The sequence below is a fragment of the Entelurus aequoreus genome, linkage group LG05 (assembly GCF_033978785.1).
Source record: "Entelurus aequoreus isolate RoL-2023_Sb linkage group LG05, RoL_Eaeq_v1.1, whole genome shotgun sequence".
Classification (NCBI taxonomy): Eukaryota; Metazoa; Chordata; class Actinopteri; order Syngnathiformes; family Syngnathidae; genus Entelurus; species Entelurus aequoreus.
Genome location: NC_084735.1, coordinates 15,827,087 through 15,847,086, shown reverse-complemented (window position 1 = coordinate 15,847,086; position 20,000 = coordinate 15,827,087). Strand labels below are relative to the sequence as shown.

General features: G+C 42.6%; 1 protein-coding gene across 2 annotated transcripts in view; it reads left to right on the top strand.

Annotated features, from left to right (window-relative positions):
* The window catches only part of ahdc1 (AT hook, DNA binding motif, containing 1), a 46,372-nt gene that overhangs the window by 12,198 nt on the left and 14,174 nt on the right, over positions 1-20,000 (top strand). The window contains exons 2-6 of one of the 2 annotated variants that reach the window (XR_009826209.1): positions 1,076-2,109; positions 6,219-7,849; positions 9,805-11,353; positions 13,859-15,739; positions 17,574-20,000. The exon at positions 17,574-20,000 is cut by the window's right edge and continues 1,051 nt beyond it. Coding sequence is in view for 1 of the 2 variants with exons in the window: in XM_062047220.1 (XP_061903204.1) it covers positions 1,315-2,109; positions 6,219-7,849; positions 9,805-11,347 (3,969 nt within the window). In the remaining variant the exon portion in view is untranslated. The remainder of the gene's footprint in view (positions 1-1,075; positions 2,110-6,218; positions 7,850-9,804; positions 11,354-13,858; positions 15,740-17,573) is intronic. The other variant, XM_062047220.1, reaches the window with a different exon arrangement.

The following is a 20,000-nucleotide window of genomic DNA, read 5'->3' as shown; positions in this document are numbered from 1 at the left end:
AGCAGAAGCTTGTGGATGGCTACCAAAAGCGCCTTATTGCAGTGAAACTTGCCAAGGGACATGTAAGCAAATATTAACATTGCTGTATGTATACTTTTGACCCAGCAGATTTGCTCACATTTTCAGTAGACCCATAATAAATTCATAAAAGAAGCAAACTTCATGAATGTTTTTTGTGACCAAAAAGTATGTGCTCCAATCACTCTATCACAAAAACATAAGAGTTGTAGAAATTATTGGAAACTCAAGACAGCCATGACATTATGTTCTTTACAAGTGTATGTAAACATTTGACCACGATTGTATACATACACACATTATTTATTTATTTTATTAAAAAAAAGTTATGAATCATTTTTTAATCGGGCTGAATAAGAATCGCGATGAGTGTCATATCTGTTGATCATGTTTTTGTTTGGCCATGTGCTGTTTATTTTTTGGACTCTTTTTAGTTCCTGGTTGTGCACTCTTGCTTGTTTTGTTTCCATGACTACTTATTAGTTTCACCTGTTTTTGGACTCACGCACCTGATTCATTTGAACTCACGCACCTGTTTTCAATCGCCACTTGACTATTTAAGCCTGTCATTTTCTGTTGCTCGGCCTGGCGACATCACATTCATGCTCTGCACTCTTGACACGCTGCTTACTCTGTCCGTGTCATAGTTCATGCTGCTCTTTTCTTGCCACATAAGTTTTTTGTTTATTCAAGTCACTGTTTTTGTACCTCCGCTGTGAGCGCCTATTGTTTGTTCCTTTTTTTCCATAGTTCTGCCTTTGTGCTAGTTTTGTTTTATTAGCCAAGTTTGTTCCCCGCCTTGTGCGCGCCTTTTGTTTATACTTTTTACAGTCTATTATTAAATCATGTATTTAACTTCACGCCATGTTCGGTCCATATCATTTGCACCACGGGAGAACAAACCACGCCATAGTCCAAGCCTTGACAATGAGGATGTGAATCTATTTTTTTGTGAACTCCAACAAGTCATGACCTTCTGCACAGACAGCTGACATGTTTATGGCGAGGCATCAGGAGGGCGTGGTGACTAATGCTGATGATTTGTTTGCATCTTTAGGCCCGCAATCTTCTTGACCAGCTGCAGAGGACAACAAAGTGCTTGCATGGACATTTGGACTCTAACTGGTTGAGGACAAAGGTGAAGGGCCCGAGCTCTGGACCTGGGGGTTCCTAGGTCACGCGCGCCATGACCTGGAACCGGTGACCCTCCACACTGGCTAACGGCCTCCATCTACAGCAAGGGCCGGGCGCCGTGTCTACTGACGGGAAGCAGCTGGCGTCGAGGCGCTGGGAATCATGCAAACACACATAGACGCACAGACGCTTTCTCACGCCAATTTGGATTCTCGTGGACCCGCACGTTCGGTTTCCGCGAGAACTGCACGCACATCGTCACCTCAGCCTTTGTCGTTAGCGCTTGGCAATCATCCCACTTCGGTGCGGACCCTCGCAGCAGAAATGGATACGCCCTCAAAGATTGGTCCGGTTCCTGCCAATCTGAACCAGAACACGGGTTCCACGCCTCTTCTGGTGGAGGCCGAGAGGAAGTATGCGCTCCGCAGCTCCGGACGTTCCCGCTTCCCCTGTCACGTGCGCAAATCCTCCCGCCTCCGCCGAACGCCGGAGAACGGCGAGCGGAAATCGGATAAGGACAAAGGAGGCGAGGAGGAGGTGAAAGCATCGGAAGAGAAGATCTGGAGGGTGAAGGAGGAGAAGGTGGAGGCGGTGATTCTGAAAAAGGAACAGCCAACTGTTGAGGCTCCGCCCCTCGCCGCCGCCTCCCCTGTAGGTGCTCCTCTTGCGCTAACCGTACCGGAACCCGTCTCCAAAGCTGCGCCGAAACCAGGGCCCAGACTCGGACACAGACCCGGACCCAAATCTAGGTCGAGGCCCGTTCCCAAGTCGGTACAGAAACCCGGCCCGAAAAGCGTCATGAGACGGCGTCTGGCGGCAGCCAAGGCCGCCGCAGAGTGCGGCGCCGCTCTCCTCCCTCCGCCGATGGTGGGGGCTGGCGGGCCGCACGTGAAGAAGGAGCCCGTGGAGCTGCAGATTTTGTCTCCCAGCGGCAGGAGGTGTGGACGTTTTGTCGGAGTGAGTTACTAACATATTGTACAAACTAACAATATATTATTTGGCATACACATGATCATGGAAACATTTCAAAAAGGTATCTGCTGAAGTATGAGGTGACATATTACATCACTTCCAGTTGTATATTTCATCAAAACTATTATTCATCTACTGGTAATATCTGCTTACTTTCTCTTGTAACATTTATACTTCTGTTAAAATGTAATAATGACTTATGCATCTCTTGTTTGTTCCAATACCAAGTAGTTACAGTAGCAGTGTCGGTCACACCAATTGTGATACTGATATTTTGATCGGGATGTATTTGATATATGATAGTTTTCACGATCAAGAATAATAATCAAACAAACACACGCCGTGTGACAATGTCGATTAAATGTTCAAATTATTGTATTCTCTTATAATTACATACAATAGTTTGAGCAAATAAAGTCAATATTGCGAATTAACTAAATATTAGCAAAAACTACTCTTGCCTCTGATTTAAATCTTTTGGTTAAAGACTTATTTCTTGAGTTTGTAAACTATAACAAAAACCAAAAAAAGGGTTTGTGATAATACTTTTTTTTTTTTTTAATCTAATCACGACAATATGAACTAATTACTGATACCATGCTTCCTATCATTACTGTCTATTTGTAATGATTCGCCCATCCTTGTTTACATTCAAGAACTAGATCTCAGCGGTTAGTAGGATTACCTAACCATTTGATCCGATTCATAGGGTGACGATTCGATTCGGAATCGATTCTCGCAATGTAGGGCTGGGCGATATATCGAGTTTGTAAGATATATCGATATATTTTTAAACAAGATATCAATTAAGAAAATATCGGAATATCGATATAATTTATTTCAAGTTAAAATGACCAAACATCGCTTATTTGTTGTGTTCCTTGTTCTTCCCCGCTCCTTGCTCCCTCTCATGGGCTACTAAACCCCTCCATCCCCTTCCTCCTTCCAAGACGTGCTTGCATGTATAAAAACATCAATCAATCAATCAATGTTTATTTATATAGCCCTAAATCACAAGTGTCTCAAAGGGCTGCACAAGCCACAACGACATCCTCAGTTCAGATCCCACATAAGGGCAAGGAAAAACTCAACCCATTGGGATGTCAATGAGAATGACTATGAGAAACCTTGGAGAGGACCGCAGATGTGGGTGACCCCTCCCCTCTAGGGGAGACCGGTGCAATGGACGTCGAGTGGGTCTAGCATAAAATTGTGAAAGTCCAGTCCATAGTGGATCTAACATAATAGTGAGAGTCCAGTCCATAGTGGATCTAACATAATAGTGTGAAAGTCCAGTCCATAGTAGATCTAACATAATAGTTTGAAAGTCCAGTCCATAGTGGATCTAACATAATAGTGAGAGTCCAGTCCATAGTGGAGCTAACATAATAGTGAGAGTCCAGTCCATAGTGGATCTAACATAATAGTGAGAGTCCAGTCCATAGTGGATCTAACATAATAGGCAAGGCAAGGCAACTTTATTTGTATAGCGCTTTTCATACACAAGGCAGACTCAAAGTGAGAGTGAGAGTCCAGTCCATAGTGAGAGTCCAGTCCATAGTGGATCTAACATAATAGTGAGAGTCCAGTCCATAGTGGATCTAACATAATAGTGAGAGTCCAGTCCATAGTGGGTCTAACATAATAGTGAGAGTCCAGTCCATAGTGGATCTAACATAATAGTGAGTGTCCAGTCCATAGTGGGGCCAGCAGGAGACCATCCCGGCGGAGACGGGTCAGCAGCGCAGAGATGTCCCCAACTGATGCACAGGCGAGCGGTCCACCCCGGGTCCCGACTCTGGACAGCACAGCCAGCACTTCATCCATGGCCACCGGACCTGTGCAACTCCCCCTCCACAAGGGAGAGGGGGGCAGAGCAGAAAAGAAAAGAAACGGCAGATCAACTGGTCTAGAAAGGGGGGTCTATTTAAAGGCTATAGTATACAAATGAGTTTTTAAGATGGGACTTAAACATCCATGATTGGTTGGTTGTTTACTATGAAGAGTCACAATTGGTTGAGATTAGACTAATCAGAGGCAAGATAGGGCGGTTCATGGAACCAGGAAGGGAAATCACAACAGACATCCCAAATGACGACGAGAAAGTCGTAGAAGAGAAGAGGGAATTTTCAAGCGGGCGATTTATATATAAAAAAAACTAGTGGAAGATGTCAGAGGGATTATCTTATTTAGATTTTTCTCTTAACAATGTAGACCACGTCCAGGAAACCCACAATGCGTCTACTTGGCCACATTTGGACAAATGTATGCCTCTGGATAAAACATTAATTTGAGTTGTTTACCATGTAAGCCCAAATCAAAACTTTTCCCCAGTTGCCAAGCCGGGCATATTTCGCACGAGAAATGCTGCCAAAAATGTATGCCGAAGTGAGGAAGATCATAGATAGATAATTTGATTTATGTTATGTAATTCTGTGCTACATAAACGGTTTCTTTTCTGTGCTGTTAATACCCATCTTGACTAAGTGGGTTGATAAAAGTGCCACTGACTGGTAACAGTACAGTTGTCATTCACTTCAATTTCAGTGAATCTCGCTCAAAAATGAATATCTTTATATGTATACTTTCACTGGAAAATATATCGAGATATATATCGAATATCGAGTTGAAGTAAAAATATATGGCCAAGCCCTATCGCAATGTATTATTTGTAGGGGTGTAAAGGTACACAAACATTTCGGTTCGGTACGTACCTCGGTTTAGAGGTCACGGTTCGGTTCATTTTCGGTACAGTAAGAAAACAACAAAACATAAATGTTTTGGTTATTTATTTACCAAATTTGATAAATCTTCCACCAAAAATGTTTTTCTTAGTGGAGTATTTGATGTGTAGTAATCGGAACCTTTGATAGGTCAATAATTCATAATAACATTGATTTTGATTCAGTATTATGTTTTGAGCAATGACAGTTTGAAAGAAAAAAAAACAGCTTTGTTTTATTAGTCAACATTGCAACTTTTTCTAAATTACATTTAACCTTTAAGCTTTTTTATTTCACTTTTGTTATGTTTTTGTTTGTTTTAATAGTATTTTTAGAATGTGTCGTGTAGGGATGCAACTAACAACTAATTTGATAATCGATTAATCTGTCGATTATTACATCGATTAATAATCGGATAAAGGAGACAAACTACATTTCTATCCTTTCCAGTATTTTATTGGGGAAAAAAACAGCATACTGGCACCATACTTATTTTGATTATTGTTTCTCAGCAGTTTATAAATAAAGGTTTAAAAAAAAAAAGAAAGAAAAAAAAGTAGCCTCTGCGCATGCGCATAGCATAGATCCAACGAATCGATGACTAAATTAATCGCCAACTATTTTTGCAGCCCTAGTGCCGTGGGCCTTTAAAACATTAGCTGTGGGCCGCAAATGGCCTCCGGGGCACACTTTTGACACCCCTGCTATAGATAATAAAAAATGAAATGTGATAAATCTATGGATAAAAAGCAGAGCCTGGCGACGCATGCGTGTTTATCATAACTCTCTCGCTCTCTGTCTCTGCCCCTCCCTCACCAATGCTGCTGCGCGCACAATTTGTTTTGTTTTTAACCCCTTCTTAACCCTGAACATACATTGAAAATACACGCAACCCTAACTCAAAATGCCGGACATTTGAGGCATTTAAGAAACCCCGCCCTGACAGCTCCGCAAAAGAGGACATGTCCGGTGAAAAGAGGACGTATGGTCAGTCTATCCTAGCCCCGTCGCTGCTAGCATGCCGTGTGTTGTGCTTCGGTGTGCATTGTTTACACAACGTGCGGTACGCTACTTTATATGTCCGTGTGGAAACTCGTTCGGTACACCTCCGCACCGAACCGGAACCCCCGTACCGAAACGGTTCAATACAAATACATGTACCATTACACCCCTAATTATTTGGTATAATAATTATAATGAAACTTTTTCAAAACAGGTTACAGGTTAGAAAACCTCCTTCTGTATGTATGTATGCATCGTCGGCCATTATTCATTTGTTTGAATAGTAAAAGTATGTTTTGGTCAGTGCTCTTAAACAAAACGCATGATCAGCAATGGTGACAACTCCTGTCCTTGTTCTCTGCTGCGCAGGTGAGGAGGATCGTCGTCAAGGTGGCTCGCATTCCCGTCAGCCTCGGCCGGCGACAGAAAACCTACAAGATTTCCAATTTGGAGACAATTACGGGAGCGGAGAAGAGCAACGACGGGAACTCGGAAGGCCCAGAGGTGGTCAAGGAGCCCACCGCGCTGCTCCGCATGAAGAACAACGGCAAAAGCGTCATGGTCATGTTCCCCCCCGGGGAGCTGCCGGTTATTCTTAAACGACGGCGGGGGCGCCCACCTAAACAGGCCGTGCCCTTGATTGCAGGAGAGACCCCCAATGCTTGTGGGAACGGAGACCAGATCAAGAAGCCCAGGAGGAAGCGGCGGACTAAACTACCTTGTCCTTTCCCGTCGTACGTCAACGACGCTAATGATGTGAAGACGGAGTATGGGGACGTGCTGTCCAAACTGGCCTTTTTGAACCGCCAGCCCCCTACCACGGGACGATGTTCCCCGCCTCGCTGCTGGACACCCAGCGAGCCGGAAAGCTTCCACACCCCCTCGGAAAACCCGGGACTGTCCACCCTCCTGCACCGGCTCACTGGGTTTCGGCGGCCTCGGGGCGGCAGAGGGGGCGCCGGGAGAGGTAGTGGCGGAGCAGGGGGCGCCGGGGGGAGGGAACATAATGACAGCACCTTCAGTGACTTCTTTGAATCCATTGGCAAGAAGCGCAAGCTGAGTCCCTTCTCTGAGCACGGACTACCCAGGAAGAGGGGGAAGAGGGTTGGGGGTGTCGGCAGAGGAGGCGGGGTGGTTGGAACGGAGCTTGGGGGCGAGAAAGCAGTCAGGAAGAGACGAGTCAGAAAAAACGGCACATTCAAAGGGGAGGAGGATGGCACGGGACAGGACTGGCCTAATGGGTCCGGAGGCTGGGGGGAGAAAGCTTTAAGAGGATATCAGCTCTGTGTGTCTACAAGGGGGGGCTTTTCTTCCTGTGAGGTCGGGAGGAGGGGGGGCTACGGCCGCTCAGGTGGGGGAAGGGGTGTCGGACCAGCCGGGGAGGACTCACAAGGTCTGTTTGCCGGATATTTCCGATCCCTGCTGGACTCTGACGACTCCTCGGAACTTTTGGACATTGCACAATCAAACGCCCGCAAAGATTCATCGGCCCCCGGTTACGAGCCATCCAGCCCTGCCCCGGGTCACAGGTGGTCCCCCGCCAAATGGGGCGCCAACGGGACAAGCTCGGCGGCAGATGAATCGGGACAGACACACTGCTCCTCAGCCGGGCCGCCATACAGCTACGGGGGCCAGACCCAAACGTCCCCGACCCCATCCACCTACCACAAATCTACTCCTCCATCTCTCTCGCACTCTCCCAGCTCCCCCCACCCAGCCGGCTATGGCCACTACTCGCCCGCCTACGCCTCGTCTTCTTGCATCGGGCCCCAAAGGTCGTCGGACTGCAGTTTTTCCTATGTCAAGAACGTGGTTCAGGACCGTGGTCCGATGGGTTACTCCAGCTACCACGCAGCCAGAAAGGGCTACGGCGGGAGTGCTGGAGCAGGGCCCGCGTCACCAGGGGCGGGGTTCATGTCGGTGGCCAAGGGCAGCCCCTTCAGCTCCTCCTCCTCGCCAGAATGTTATAAACAGTACAACTGCAACCAGTGGAGCTACAGGTACATCTCCAAAACACAACCATGCACACACGCTGTCACAGTCATTACAGTCCTCCCTCGTTTATTGCGCCTAATCAGTTCCAGGCCTGACCGGGCTTAACGAACTTCCACGAAACAGAAATACAATATGACAGGGGGTAGACCGGACCAGAGGGCTCAATGGGTCGCTACATGGGCGGCGCCACTTAAAAGATGGTAAAGAAAAAACAAGAAGGAGGAGGGAGGATAAAAAGCCACCCCCAAACTAGGGAAAAAACCTCAGCAAACATAAGCACACATTATGACGTACAAACTCGAGACTTAATGGGGGAGGGTGCTACGGTGCAGGCAGGCAACCGCACCCGCAGCCAGAAAGGGAACAGACCCATGGTCCGCGTTCCGCATGTGTGTCCATATTATGCCTGAGACGTTGCATATACCAGAAGGCTGAATGGGTCGCCACAAGGGCGGCGCCAATTAAAAGATGGAAAAGAAAAAAACAAGGAGGAGGAGGGACAATAAAAAGCCACCCCCAAACTACGCTCCGGTAGGGGGCGCAGTGTGAGACTAGGAAAAAAACCTCAGCAAACATAAGCACTAGAGATGTCCGATAGTATCGGACTGCCGATATTATCAGCCGATAAATACTTTAAAATGTAATATTGGAAATTATCGGTATTGGGGGGGAAAGAGTATGTGCATGTTTGTGTAGTTAAGTGAAGTGAATTAAATTTATATAGCGCTTTTTCTCTAGTGACTCAAAGCGCTTTTACATAGTGAAACCCAATATCTAAGTTACATTTAAACCAGTGTGGGTGGGCACTGGGAGCAGGTGGGTAAAGTGTCTTGCCCAAGGACACAACGGCAGTGACTAGGATGGCGGAAGCGGGGATCGAACCTGGAGCCCTCAAGTTGCTGGCACGGCCACTCTACCAACCGAGCTATACCGCCCCGTGTCCGTGGACGCATGTGTGCGTCCATATGCTGGAGACATCGCTTCGTCTGGCGCCCCAATTTCGGTGCTTTTATTCCGCAGTGTCTCTTCGCGGTAACACAGCAGGTTGCTATGGAGACGGCCGTGATCTCAGTAGACGACAAAAGTCAACAATCAACAAGTGTTGAGGGAGAGGGGATGTTCCTAGCAGCTCAGTGGAGTGGTTTTACCTACAGCGATTTGATCAAGGCCGGTGCTGGGGGTGGGCGCTTGTTGAATATTTGTATCGATCCCCACATCATAATATTAAATAAGTTCAAGAAAAATACTGCACTGATATACATATAAGATACAAATAAAACCTAATTTGACACTTAATATCGGCCACATGTATGTAAAGTATTCTTTAAAAAAGTGTTTTTTTAAAAGAAAAAATAATCTGTGATGTAATAGAGAGGGATGTGGCGAGGGACAACTGTACCTATTACCTAACCCTAACGTCCAATCACATTGCTTGTACACTTACTAAGTTCCATGACATCATCTTGAAGAAAGTCCACTTACTGTACAGCGCATCCGGAAAGCATTCACGGCGCTCCACTTTTTTTTACATGTTATGTTACAGCCCTATTCCAAAATGGAATATATTCATTTTTGTTCTCAAAAATTTTACAGCGAAAACCCCATAATGACAATGTGGAAATGTTTTTATTTTTGCAAATTTATTGAAAATAAGGAACAACAAAATCTCTTCTTCATAAGTATTCACAGCTTGCTCAGTACTTTAAAAAGTAAATTGTAAAAACCTTTTCACATTGTCATTTTATGAAGAATTTTAAGGATACAACTGAATGTATTCCATTTTGGAATAGACAGATAGATAGATAGTACTTTATTGATTCCTTCAGGAGAGTTCCCTCAGGAAAATTAAATAACACTGTAACATAACAAAATGTGGAAAAAGTGAAGCATTGCACTGTAATTTACTTCATGACTGATTTTTCTGTGTTTTGAATCATTTGTGTTGTGACATATTCCGCAGACAAGGCTACGGTGGCTGGGCAGCTGACAATTTCGGGCCGCACGCTTACGGCGAATACGGTGCCAATGAATCGAAGGACATCTTGGACATCTCAAATTACACCCCCCAGAAGGCAAACAGACCGCCTTTCCCTGAGAGTCTTTCTGAGTCGTCCTCTGACTCCTCGCACCCCGGCTCGGCAGCCGCTGGGGGCGGTCCTCCCTCCGTGGGGGGCGTGTTCAAACAGATGGAGACGGTCAGCGCAGACGGGGGTCAGTCTAGCCTGTCCAGCCTGGAGAAACTTATGATCGACTGGCACGAGAGCGCTTCGGGACCCTCGTATAGCTGGAGCCAGAATGTCCTCTTCCAGGGCGGCGGCACCAGCAAACCCGGCCGGGGTCGCAGGAAACGGACTGAACAATCGGAAAAGGAAGCGGGCTCCGTTTTGCACTCCGACTCCCCATCCAGCCCCTCTTCGACACCCACTCCTGGACCTAAGCGGGGAGGACGGGGTAGAGGATCCAGGGGAGCGAGAGGCGGGCTGTCCGGGTGTCAGAGAGAGCGTCTTTCAGGATCCAAAGGCAGGGGAAAGGCCGCTGCTGCAGCACTGACGGCTCCAGGTCTAGACTCTGGGCTGTTCCAGGAGGGGCTGGACTACTACAGCGGGGACAGTAGCAGCCTCTCCCCCTTGGCTACTCCCACCCATGCACTGCCATCCAGCTACCTCCAGGACCCCTGTGAGTACCCCTCCCCTTACTCGGCCCACCCCTCCACGCCGTCCTCTGAGGAGCGATATCCAGCGTTGTACCCTGGAGAGTCCTCCTCCTCGCTCTCACCCAGCGTCTCGTCTCCCCCTTACCCCCCCAAGCCCCAGTCCTACCACCTCGTCCCCTCCAGAACCTTCTCCCCCTCATGCTCCCCTCTACCACGGGTAACGCCCCATTGCAGCTCCGCCATGAGTCCCTCCAATCGCCCCCCGCCCAAAGAGGCACATTTCTCCCAGTACGACTCCCCCAGTTACTGCGGCTCCCCCTACTGGTACGGACAAACGTCGCACAGCAGCAGCCCGAGCCCGAGTACATCGGCCCACCCGCACACCAGCCCGCACGCGAACACTCACGGGAGTCTGCTCGCGAGCCCAAACGCACACATGAACCCGCCTCCTCATGACCCGCAGCATCACAACGCCCACGGGACCCTGAGCTCCCATGCCAAATCTTACCCCGCTAACAATCAGCCCCATCAGGTTGCCGCTCACTCCCTCTCCTTGCCCTCGCTCTACGACGAGTGCAGTACCGCCGCCGCCCACAAGCAGGAGCTCACCCTGCATGCCATTGCCGCGGGCGCCCGGCAGGGCCTGCTGACGCCCCCGCCCTCCTATCCGAAAGCCACCCTGGACCCTCTGACGGCGCACGAGGAGTCAGGCGGCTACTCCCTGTCCCAGCTGTCCTGCCAGGGGATGGGGCACCGCTACCCCTCGCAGGTGTCTCAGGGAGGAGGAGGGGTGCTGTGCCAGCTTCTGGACCCGGCACACGATGACAGCTTTAGCGTGACCAGCCTGTAACAGCAGGTCAGAACTTCTCACTCACCATCCAACATGTTTAACGACAAAACACTGTATTATCTTATAGAACTGTACTTTCCAAACAATAGGGCGCACCGGTATATAAGACACACTAACTAAATGACTTTTTGCCCATATATTACCCACACAGGACTATAAGCCGCAGACAAGTATGTTGTGAAATAAGTTATTTACACAGCAACATTTTGTAAATGTTTATTTACATGCCTTAATTGTTTCCAAACGGTGTCTGTAACACGGCAGTAAAACAACTGAACAAACAAAACAGAAGTCATCGTCATGGACTTACTATTTGCGGAAGCTAGCTCTCCAATCAGCTAAACCAGGGGTCGGCAACCCAAAATGTTGAAAGAGCCATATTGGACCAAATATACAAAAACAAATGTGTCTGGAGCCGCAAAAAATGTAAAGCCAGATAGTGTGTCATGACTCATGAGATATAAATTGAATTAAGAGGACTTAAAGGAAACTAAATGACCTCAAATATAGCTACAAATGAGGCATAATGATGCAATATGTACATATCACTAGCCTAAATAGCATGTTAGCATCGATTAGCTCGCAGTCATACAGTGACCAAATATGTCTGATTAGCGCTCCACACAAGTCAATAACATCAACAAAACTCACCTTTGTGCATTCATGCACAAAGTTAAAAGTTTGGTGGACAAAATGAGACAGAAAAAGAAGTGGCATAAAACACGTCCTAGGAAGTCGGAGAAAGTTATACATGTAAACAAAGTACGGTGAGTTCAAGGACCGCCAAAATTAGTAGGACAAAACGGCGAATCAGTGAAGCATGTTTAATATAAACAGTGTGCTTTATAACAATTAGGGAGGTTTGTGTCATGTTTGTCCTCCTACAGAAACCATATTAAAAATATATATATATTTTTTTCCACTGATCTTTTTCCATTTTTCATACATTTTTTAAAAAAGCTCCAGAGAGCCACTAGGGCGGCGCTAAAGAGCCGCATGCGGCTCTAGAGCCGCGGATTGCCGACCCCCGAGCTAAACAGACTCAATAACTCCACGGTCACGTTTTGGTGAATTTACGAAACTGAAACAATACCAAAAAAAATGCCATTGTAAGTTGATAATACTAATAAAGACACTCGTAAACGTGTTAGCATATTAGCTAATGCTAACGACGCTAGCTGCATTACGTTACGATAGTATGTACAAATATGCATGAAAACACTCCTACAGACATCACACATGGGACTGTTTAGTAAGTAAGAATTGTTTTAGTTATATTGTACAAACCCCGTTTCCATATGAGTTGGGAAATTGTGTTAGATGTAAATATAAACGGAATGCAATGATTTGCAAATCCTTTTCAACCCATATTCAATTGAATGCACTACAAAGACAAGATATTTGATGTTCAAACTGATAAACTTAATTTTTTTTGTGCAAATAATAATTAACTTAGAATTTCATGGCTGCAACACGTGCCAAACTAGTTGGGAAAGGGCATGTTCACCACTTTGATGATATTACAGACCGTAGATGGTGAAATCCCTAAATTCCTTGCAATAGCTGGTCGAGAAAGGTTTTTCTTAAACTGTTTAACAGTTTGCTCACGCATTTGTTGACAAAGTGGTGACCCTCGCCCCATCCTTGTTTGTGAATGACTTAGCATTTCATGGAATCTACTTTTATACCCAATCATGGCACCCACCTGTTCCCAATTTGCCTGTTCACCTGTGGGATGTTCCAAATAAGTGTTTGATGAGCATTCCTCAACTTTATCAGTATTTATTGCCACCTTTCCCAACTTCTTTGTCACGTGTTGCTGGCATCAAATTCTAAAGTTAATGATTATTTGCACAAAAAAAAAAGTTTATCAGTTTGAACATCAAATATGTTGTCTTTGTAACATCTGAACTGAATATGGGTTGAAAATGATTTGCAAATCATTGCATTCCGTTTATATTTACAACTTACACAATTTCCCAACTCATATGGAAACGGGGTTAGTAAAACTTACGAATATTGCTTGGAATGGTGAATGAAGAATCCATACAAGTAGAAACGCTATGGACCGCCAGAAGACGGAACGACACTTCTTCTTCCGGTTAAAAGCTTTAAACAGCAGGTAAAGTGTCCAAAAGATACCGCCATAGCACAAACAATAACACGCTATTTAAGTGTCTTTGCTTGCTTTTAACGAATACTATTTGCTGTATGGCCGTCAGCGAAGAAAAATCCATCAATTAGTCGCACCGTTTTATAAGCCGCAGGGTTCAAAGTGACGGAAAAAAAATAGTGACTTATAGTCCTGAATTTACAGTATATAACGTCAATGTAAGGCTCTGCCACGTCTCAAAACGTAGACTTGAATAAAGATTTTTAGCTACAAAAATATTTAGCACTCAGATGTCCATTGAAATAATTCCTGATTTAAGATGATTGCATGGGAGATGTACTACTGTGATTCTTACACGTCTTTCCTCTTTGTCTTTCTCCCTGTGCTTCTTCTTCCAGGTGCGATCAATCTGAGCTTTTAACAGATTTGCAAACATTGTTTTTCTCGCTTTTGTACGGTTGACTTTTTTTCTTTCTTTTTTTTTGTGCCAGACTGTGGAATGAAGGGTGAGAATTTAGCTGCCGGCTTTGGACAGTAAAGCTTTAATTCTCCAGCATTGACAATCAAGCTCAACATGCAAACGCCAACACTGAAGCATGCACACAAACACACACAGCAGGGCTGGGCGATATGGCTGAAAACCGTATCACGATGCAAGTGTTTTATATCGGTCGATATCGATAATTGTTGATACTGTACCTTTTATCACTTATGGAAAATATGGACCAGGAGAAAAATATATAGAATATTTATTTCAAATGTAACTTTTCTCTGATTATAATTCCCTCAACACAAGTGTAGAAAACAATGTAAACAAAATGGCAAAACCAAATTGAAAAAAATGAAGGCGCAAAAATAAGGAATATGTGAAAAATGCTTAATAAAGTGTAAGAAAATAGTGCAAAGTGTGAAAATGTAAACATAAAGAAACCTGAGAAGAACTACTTTCTGCAGGTTTAGTGCCAGGAAGTTACAGCTGTGCTCTAAAGGGTGAGCGCCTTGCATCATTCACAGACCACATTGGTCTGACTACGGTCCCTTTTTAAAAGAAATCCAAAAAAGTGTTATAATGTCCAGGTGACTTTCACTCTTTTATCCACAATTTCTTCATTTTTACTTTCTCTTCTCACTCCATGCCAAGAATCAACCGCCAGACAACTGAACTTGATAGTTGATACTGTCACCCGATTGGCTGTTGGCGTGTCACTCCCACTGATCAGTGATCCCTTTAGGGCTGCATGATATTGAGAAAAAACCTAATAACTGTTTTTTCTGCCCAAAACTACGATTCGATTTGCGATTTTTATATTTGAGAAATATAAATGCATAAAATAAAATACTTTTAGACTGTCAGTCAACACAACAATATGCAATAATCTACTTTATATTTGGCTTTATGCAGACAGACTTTTGTCTACAATGTGCTTTTAAACTGAAGAAATAACCAATAAAAACTATGCAGTGATCATAATGTACTGTAATCATAATATAATAATATTGCAAGTAACCATTTAAAAGGATTTAATGACTGTATCATTACTTAGAATTGTTTACCATTGCACTGTAATTGGAAGGTAAATAATTTTGAGTTATCCAAAATAAACAAACAAAATTTACTCATTTCTGTAAACAAACATTTAAATTAAATATAAACATATTAAAGTGCATTTTTTAACCAGTTGAAACATTTTTTCTTGTTGCCATCACGTCATTCTCGCTCGTTTTATCCGTGTTGATGGGCTTATATTGCCCCTCTGTTTTGAAGCTGAAATATTCCCAAAGGGGGACATTTGTACTTCCTGTGTGTGTGAGCTCGCCGTCCTGCGCTCTACACACCCGAGACAAAGATTGTGGACGACTGAAAAGAGGGCTCACTGCGTTCAGTTAATTCTACTGTTAAATAAACGCGATGCACAGAGTGAGACCTCGTTCTACCAGGTTGAGACTCACAATTTATCAATGCCGGCAAAATATTTTAACTTAATTTTCATTCATCGTTTGACTAATTGATTTATTGACTATCGGCCCAGGCCTAGTCACCATCAAAAGTTTTTCCACTGATTTTCTTTCAGATCCGATACCAAGTAAAATTCATGCTGGTAACAGCGATACCGATCCGATACCAATTCTTTGTGCAAATAATAACATATAGTATCTTTCTAAAAACAAACTATGTGTAAGAATGTGATAATGTAAGAAAAAAGAGCAACACAATGGACTCTAATGAGGAAAAAGCTGTCATTTTTTTACTACTACTAATAATAACACCACAAAATGCTGTCTTTAAAGGCCTACTGAAATGAATTTTTTTTATTTAAACGGGGATAGCAGATCTATTCTATGTGTCATACTTGATCATTTCGCGATATTGCCATATTTTTGCTGAAAGGATTTAGTATAGAACAACGACGATAAAGATTGCAACTTTTGGTATCTGATAAAAAAAAGGCTTGCACCTACCGGAAGTAGCGTGACGTAGTCAGTTGAACATATACGCAAAGTTCCCTATTGTTTACAATGATGGCCGCATGAAGTGAGAGAGATTCGGACCGAGAAAGCGACAATTTCACCATTAATTTGAGCGAGGATGAAAGATTTGTGGATGAGTAAAGTGCAAGTGAAGGACTAGTGGGGAGTTGAAGCTATTCAGATAGGGAAGATGCTGTGAGAGCCGGGGGTGACCTGATATTCAGCTGGGAATGACTACAACAGTAAATAAACACAAGACATATATATACTCTATTAGCCACAACACAACCAGGCTTATATTTAATATGCCACAAATTAATCCTGCATAAAAACACCTGCGTGTTTGTTATGCTAGCTCCTAGCTCCTCTGCTAGCTCCTAGCTCCATAGAACACGCCAATACAATTCAAACACCTGATCAACACACACAATCACTCAGCCCAAAAGACCGTTTACCTAACCCAAGGTTCATAAAGCTTATATATTTTTAAAAAGTTACGTACGTGACGCGCACATACGGTCAAGTTATCGAATGTTTAGCAGCCAAGGCTGCATACTCACGGTACCTGATATTCAGCTGGGAATGACTACAACAGTAAATAAACACAAGACATATATATACTCTATTAGCCACAACACAACCAGGCTTATATTTAATATGCCACAAATTAATCCTGCATAATAACACCTGCGTGTTTGTTATGCTAGCTCCTAGCTCCTCTGCTAGCTCCTAGCTCCATAGAACACGCCAATACAATTCAAACACCCGATCAACACACACAATCACTCAGCCCAAAAGACCGTTCACCTAACCCAAGGTTCATAAAGCTTATATATTTTTAAAAAGTTACGTACGTGACGCGCACTTACGGTACGGTACGTGTTATGCTAGCTCCTAGCTCCTCTGCTAGCTCCTAGCTCCATAGAACACGCCAATACAATTCAAACACATGATCAACACACACAATCACTCAGCCCAAAAGACCGTTCACCTAACCCAAGGTTCATAAAGCTTATATATTTTAAAAAAGTTACGTACATACGCAAAAAAAAGCCAAAGCTGCATACTCACAGTAGCACGTCTGCGTCTTTGTCATCCAAATCAAAGTAATCCTGGTAAGAGTCTGTGTTGTCCCAGTTCTCTACAGGCGTCTGTGTATCCAAATCAAAAGTCCTCCTGGTTAGAGTCTCTGTTATCCGAGTTCTTCCATCTTGACTGCATCTTTCGGGAATGTAAACAAAGAAGCGCCGGCTGTGTACTGTTGTGGCTGACTACGTTCGAAAAATACGTCCATTTCGCACCGACAACTTTCTTCTTTGCTTGCTTGGCTTCCTTCTCCATAATGCAATGAACATGATTGAAACAGATTCACGAACACAGATGTCCAGAATACTGTGGAATTATGAAATGAAAACAGAGCTTTTTCGTACCGGCTTCAATGTGGAAGGCATACCCGTGTTCGTCGGGCTACGTCACGCGCATACGTCATCCTCAGAGGCGTTTCGAACCGGAAGTTTAGCGGCAAATTTAAAATGTCACTTTATAAGTTAACCCGGCCGTATTGGCATGTGTTATAATGTTAAGATTTCATCATTGATATATAAACTATCAGACTGCGTGGTCGGTAGTAGTGGGTTTCAGTAGGCCTTTAAATATACCTGTATATATCAGTTTTTAGTATGTTTTTAAAACTAAAAAGACAGTCAGTTCAGACAACCCTGATCTAAAATATTAGAAGCTCTCCAAATAAAAAATTAAATATAAACAGTTAAGTTTGTTAATTAAAAAAATAATAAAATAACATATGCATTAATTTGAAAAATTACAACAATCATAATAAATACTAAAATGTGTAACTGAACATTAATGTTTTCGCACAGGCAGAATATTTAACACACTAGGTTATTTAGTTAGGCAATAATCGCGCAGCCTTAAATCACTTCCTGCTTTGAGCGACTGCCTTTGTTCATGCAACTAAACCTCGCTTCCATACTTTGGCTTTCTTCCCACCAAGAAGCAAAGAAGTTGTCAATCATTTTATCAAACGCATTTTTTATTGATATCAATTATTGAACATTTTATCAAAGGCATATTTTATTGATATCAATTATCGAACATTTTATCAAACGCATAGTTTATTGATATCAATTATTGAACATTTTATCAAAGGCATATTGTATTGATATCAATTATCGAACATTTTATCAAACGCATAGTTTATTGATATCAATTATTGAACATTTTATCAAACGCATTTTTTATTGATATTGATTATCAAACATTTTATCAAATGCATATTTTATTGATATCAATGATCAAATATGTTATCAAATGCATATTTTAGTGATATCAATTATCGAACATTTTATTAAATGCATTTTTATAATAAATAATAAATGGGTTATACTTGTATAGCGCTTTTCTACCTTCAAGGTACTCAAAGCGCTTTGACAGTATTTCCACATTTACCCATTCACACACACATTCACACACTGATGGCGGGAGCTGCCATGCAAGGCGCTAACCAGCAGCCATCAGAGGCAAAGGGTGAAGTGTCTTGCCCAAGGACACAACGGACGTGACTAGGAAGGTAGAAGGTGGGAATCGAACCCCAGTAACCAGCAACACTCCGATTGCTGGCACAGCCACTCTACCAACTTCGCCACGCCATCCCCTTTCACTGATGTCAATTATCGAACATTATATCAAATGCATATTTTATTGATATCAATTATCAAATATTTTATCAAACGCATTTTTCATTGATATCAACAATCAAAATTTTATCAAACGCATATTTTATTGATATCAATAATCGGAACATTTTATCAAACGCATATTTTATTGATATCAATAATCGAACATTTTATCAAACACGTATTTTACTGATATCGATTATCGAACATTTCATCAAACACATTTTTTATTGATATCGATTATTGAACATTTTATCAAAGGCATATTTTATTGATATCAATAATCGAACATTTTATCAAACACATATTTTACTGATATCGATTATCGAACATTTCATCAAACACATTTTTTATTGATATCAATTATTGAACATTTTATCAAAGGCATATTTTATTGATATCAATTATCGAACATTTTATCAAACGCATAGTTTATTGATATCAATTATTGAACATTTTATCAAACGCATTTTTTATTGATATTGATTATCAAACATTTTATCAAATGCATATTTTATTGATATCAATGATCAAATATGTTATCAAATGCATATTTTAGTGATATCAATTATCGAACATTTTATTAAATGCATTTTTATAATAAATGATAAATGGGTTATACTTGTATAGCGCTTTTCTACCTTCAAGGTACTCAAAGCGCTTTGACAGTATTTCCACATTTACCCATTCACACACACATTCACACACTGATGGAGGGAGCTGCCATGCAAGGCGCTAACCAGCAGCCATCAGAGGCAAAGGGTGAAGTGTCTTGCCCAAGGACACAACGGACGTGACTAGGAAGGTAGAAGGTGGGAATCGAACCCCAGTAACCAGCAACACTCCGATTGCTGGCACAGCCACTCTACCAACTTGGCCACGCCGTCCCCTTTCACTGATGTCAATTATCGAACATTATATCAAATGCATATTTTATTGATATCAATTATCAAATATTTTATCAAACGCTTTTTCATTGATATCAACAATCAAAATTTTATCAAACGCATATTTTATTGATATCAATAATCGAACATTTTATCAAACACGTATTTTACTGATATCGATTATCGAACATTTCATCAAACACATTTTTTATTGATATCGATTATTGAACATTTTATGAAACGCATATTTTGATATCAACTATCGAACATTTTATCGAACGCATTTTTTATTGATATTGATTATTGGACATTTGATCAAATGCATATTTTATTGATATCAATTATCGAACATTGTATCGAACACATTTTTTATTGATATTATTATTGAACATTTTATCAAACACAATTTTTTATTGATATTGTTTATTGAACATTTTATCAAATGAATATTTTATTGATATCAATGATCGAACATTTTATCAAACGCA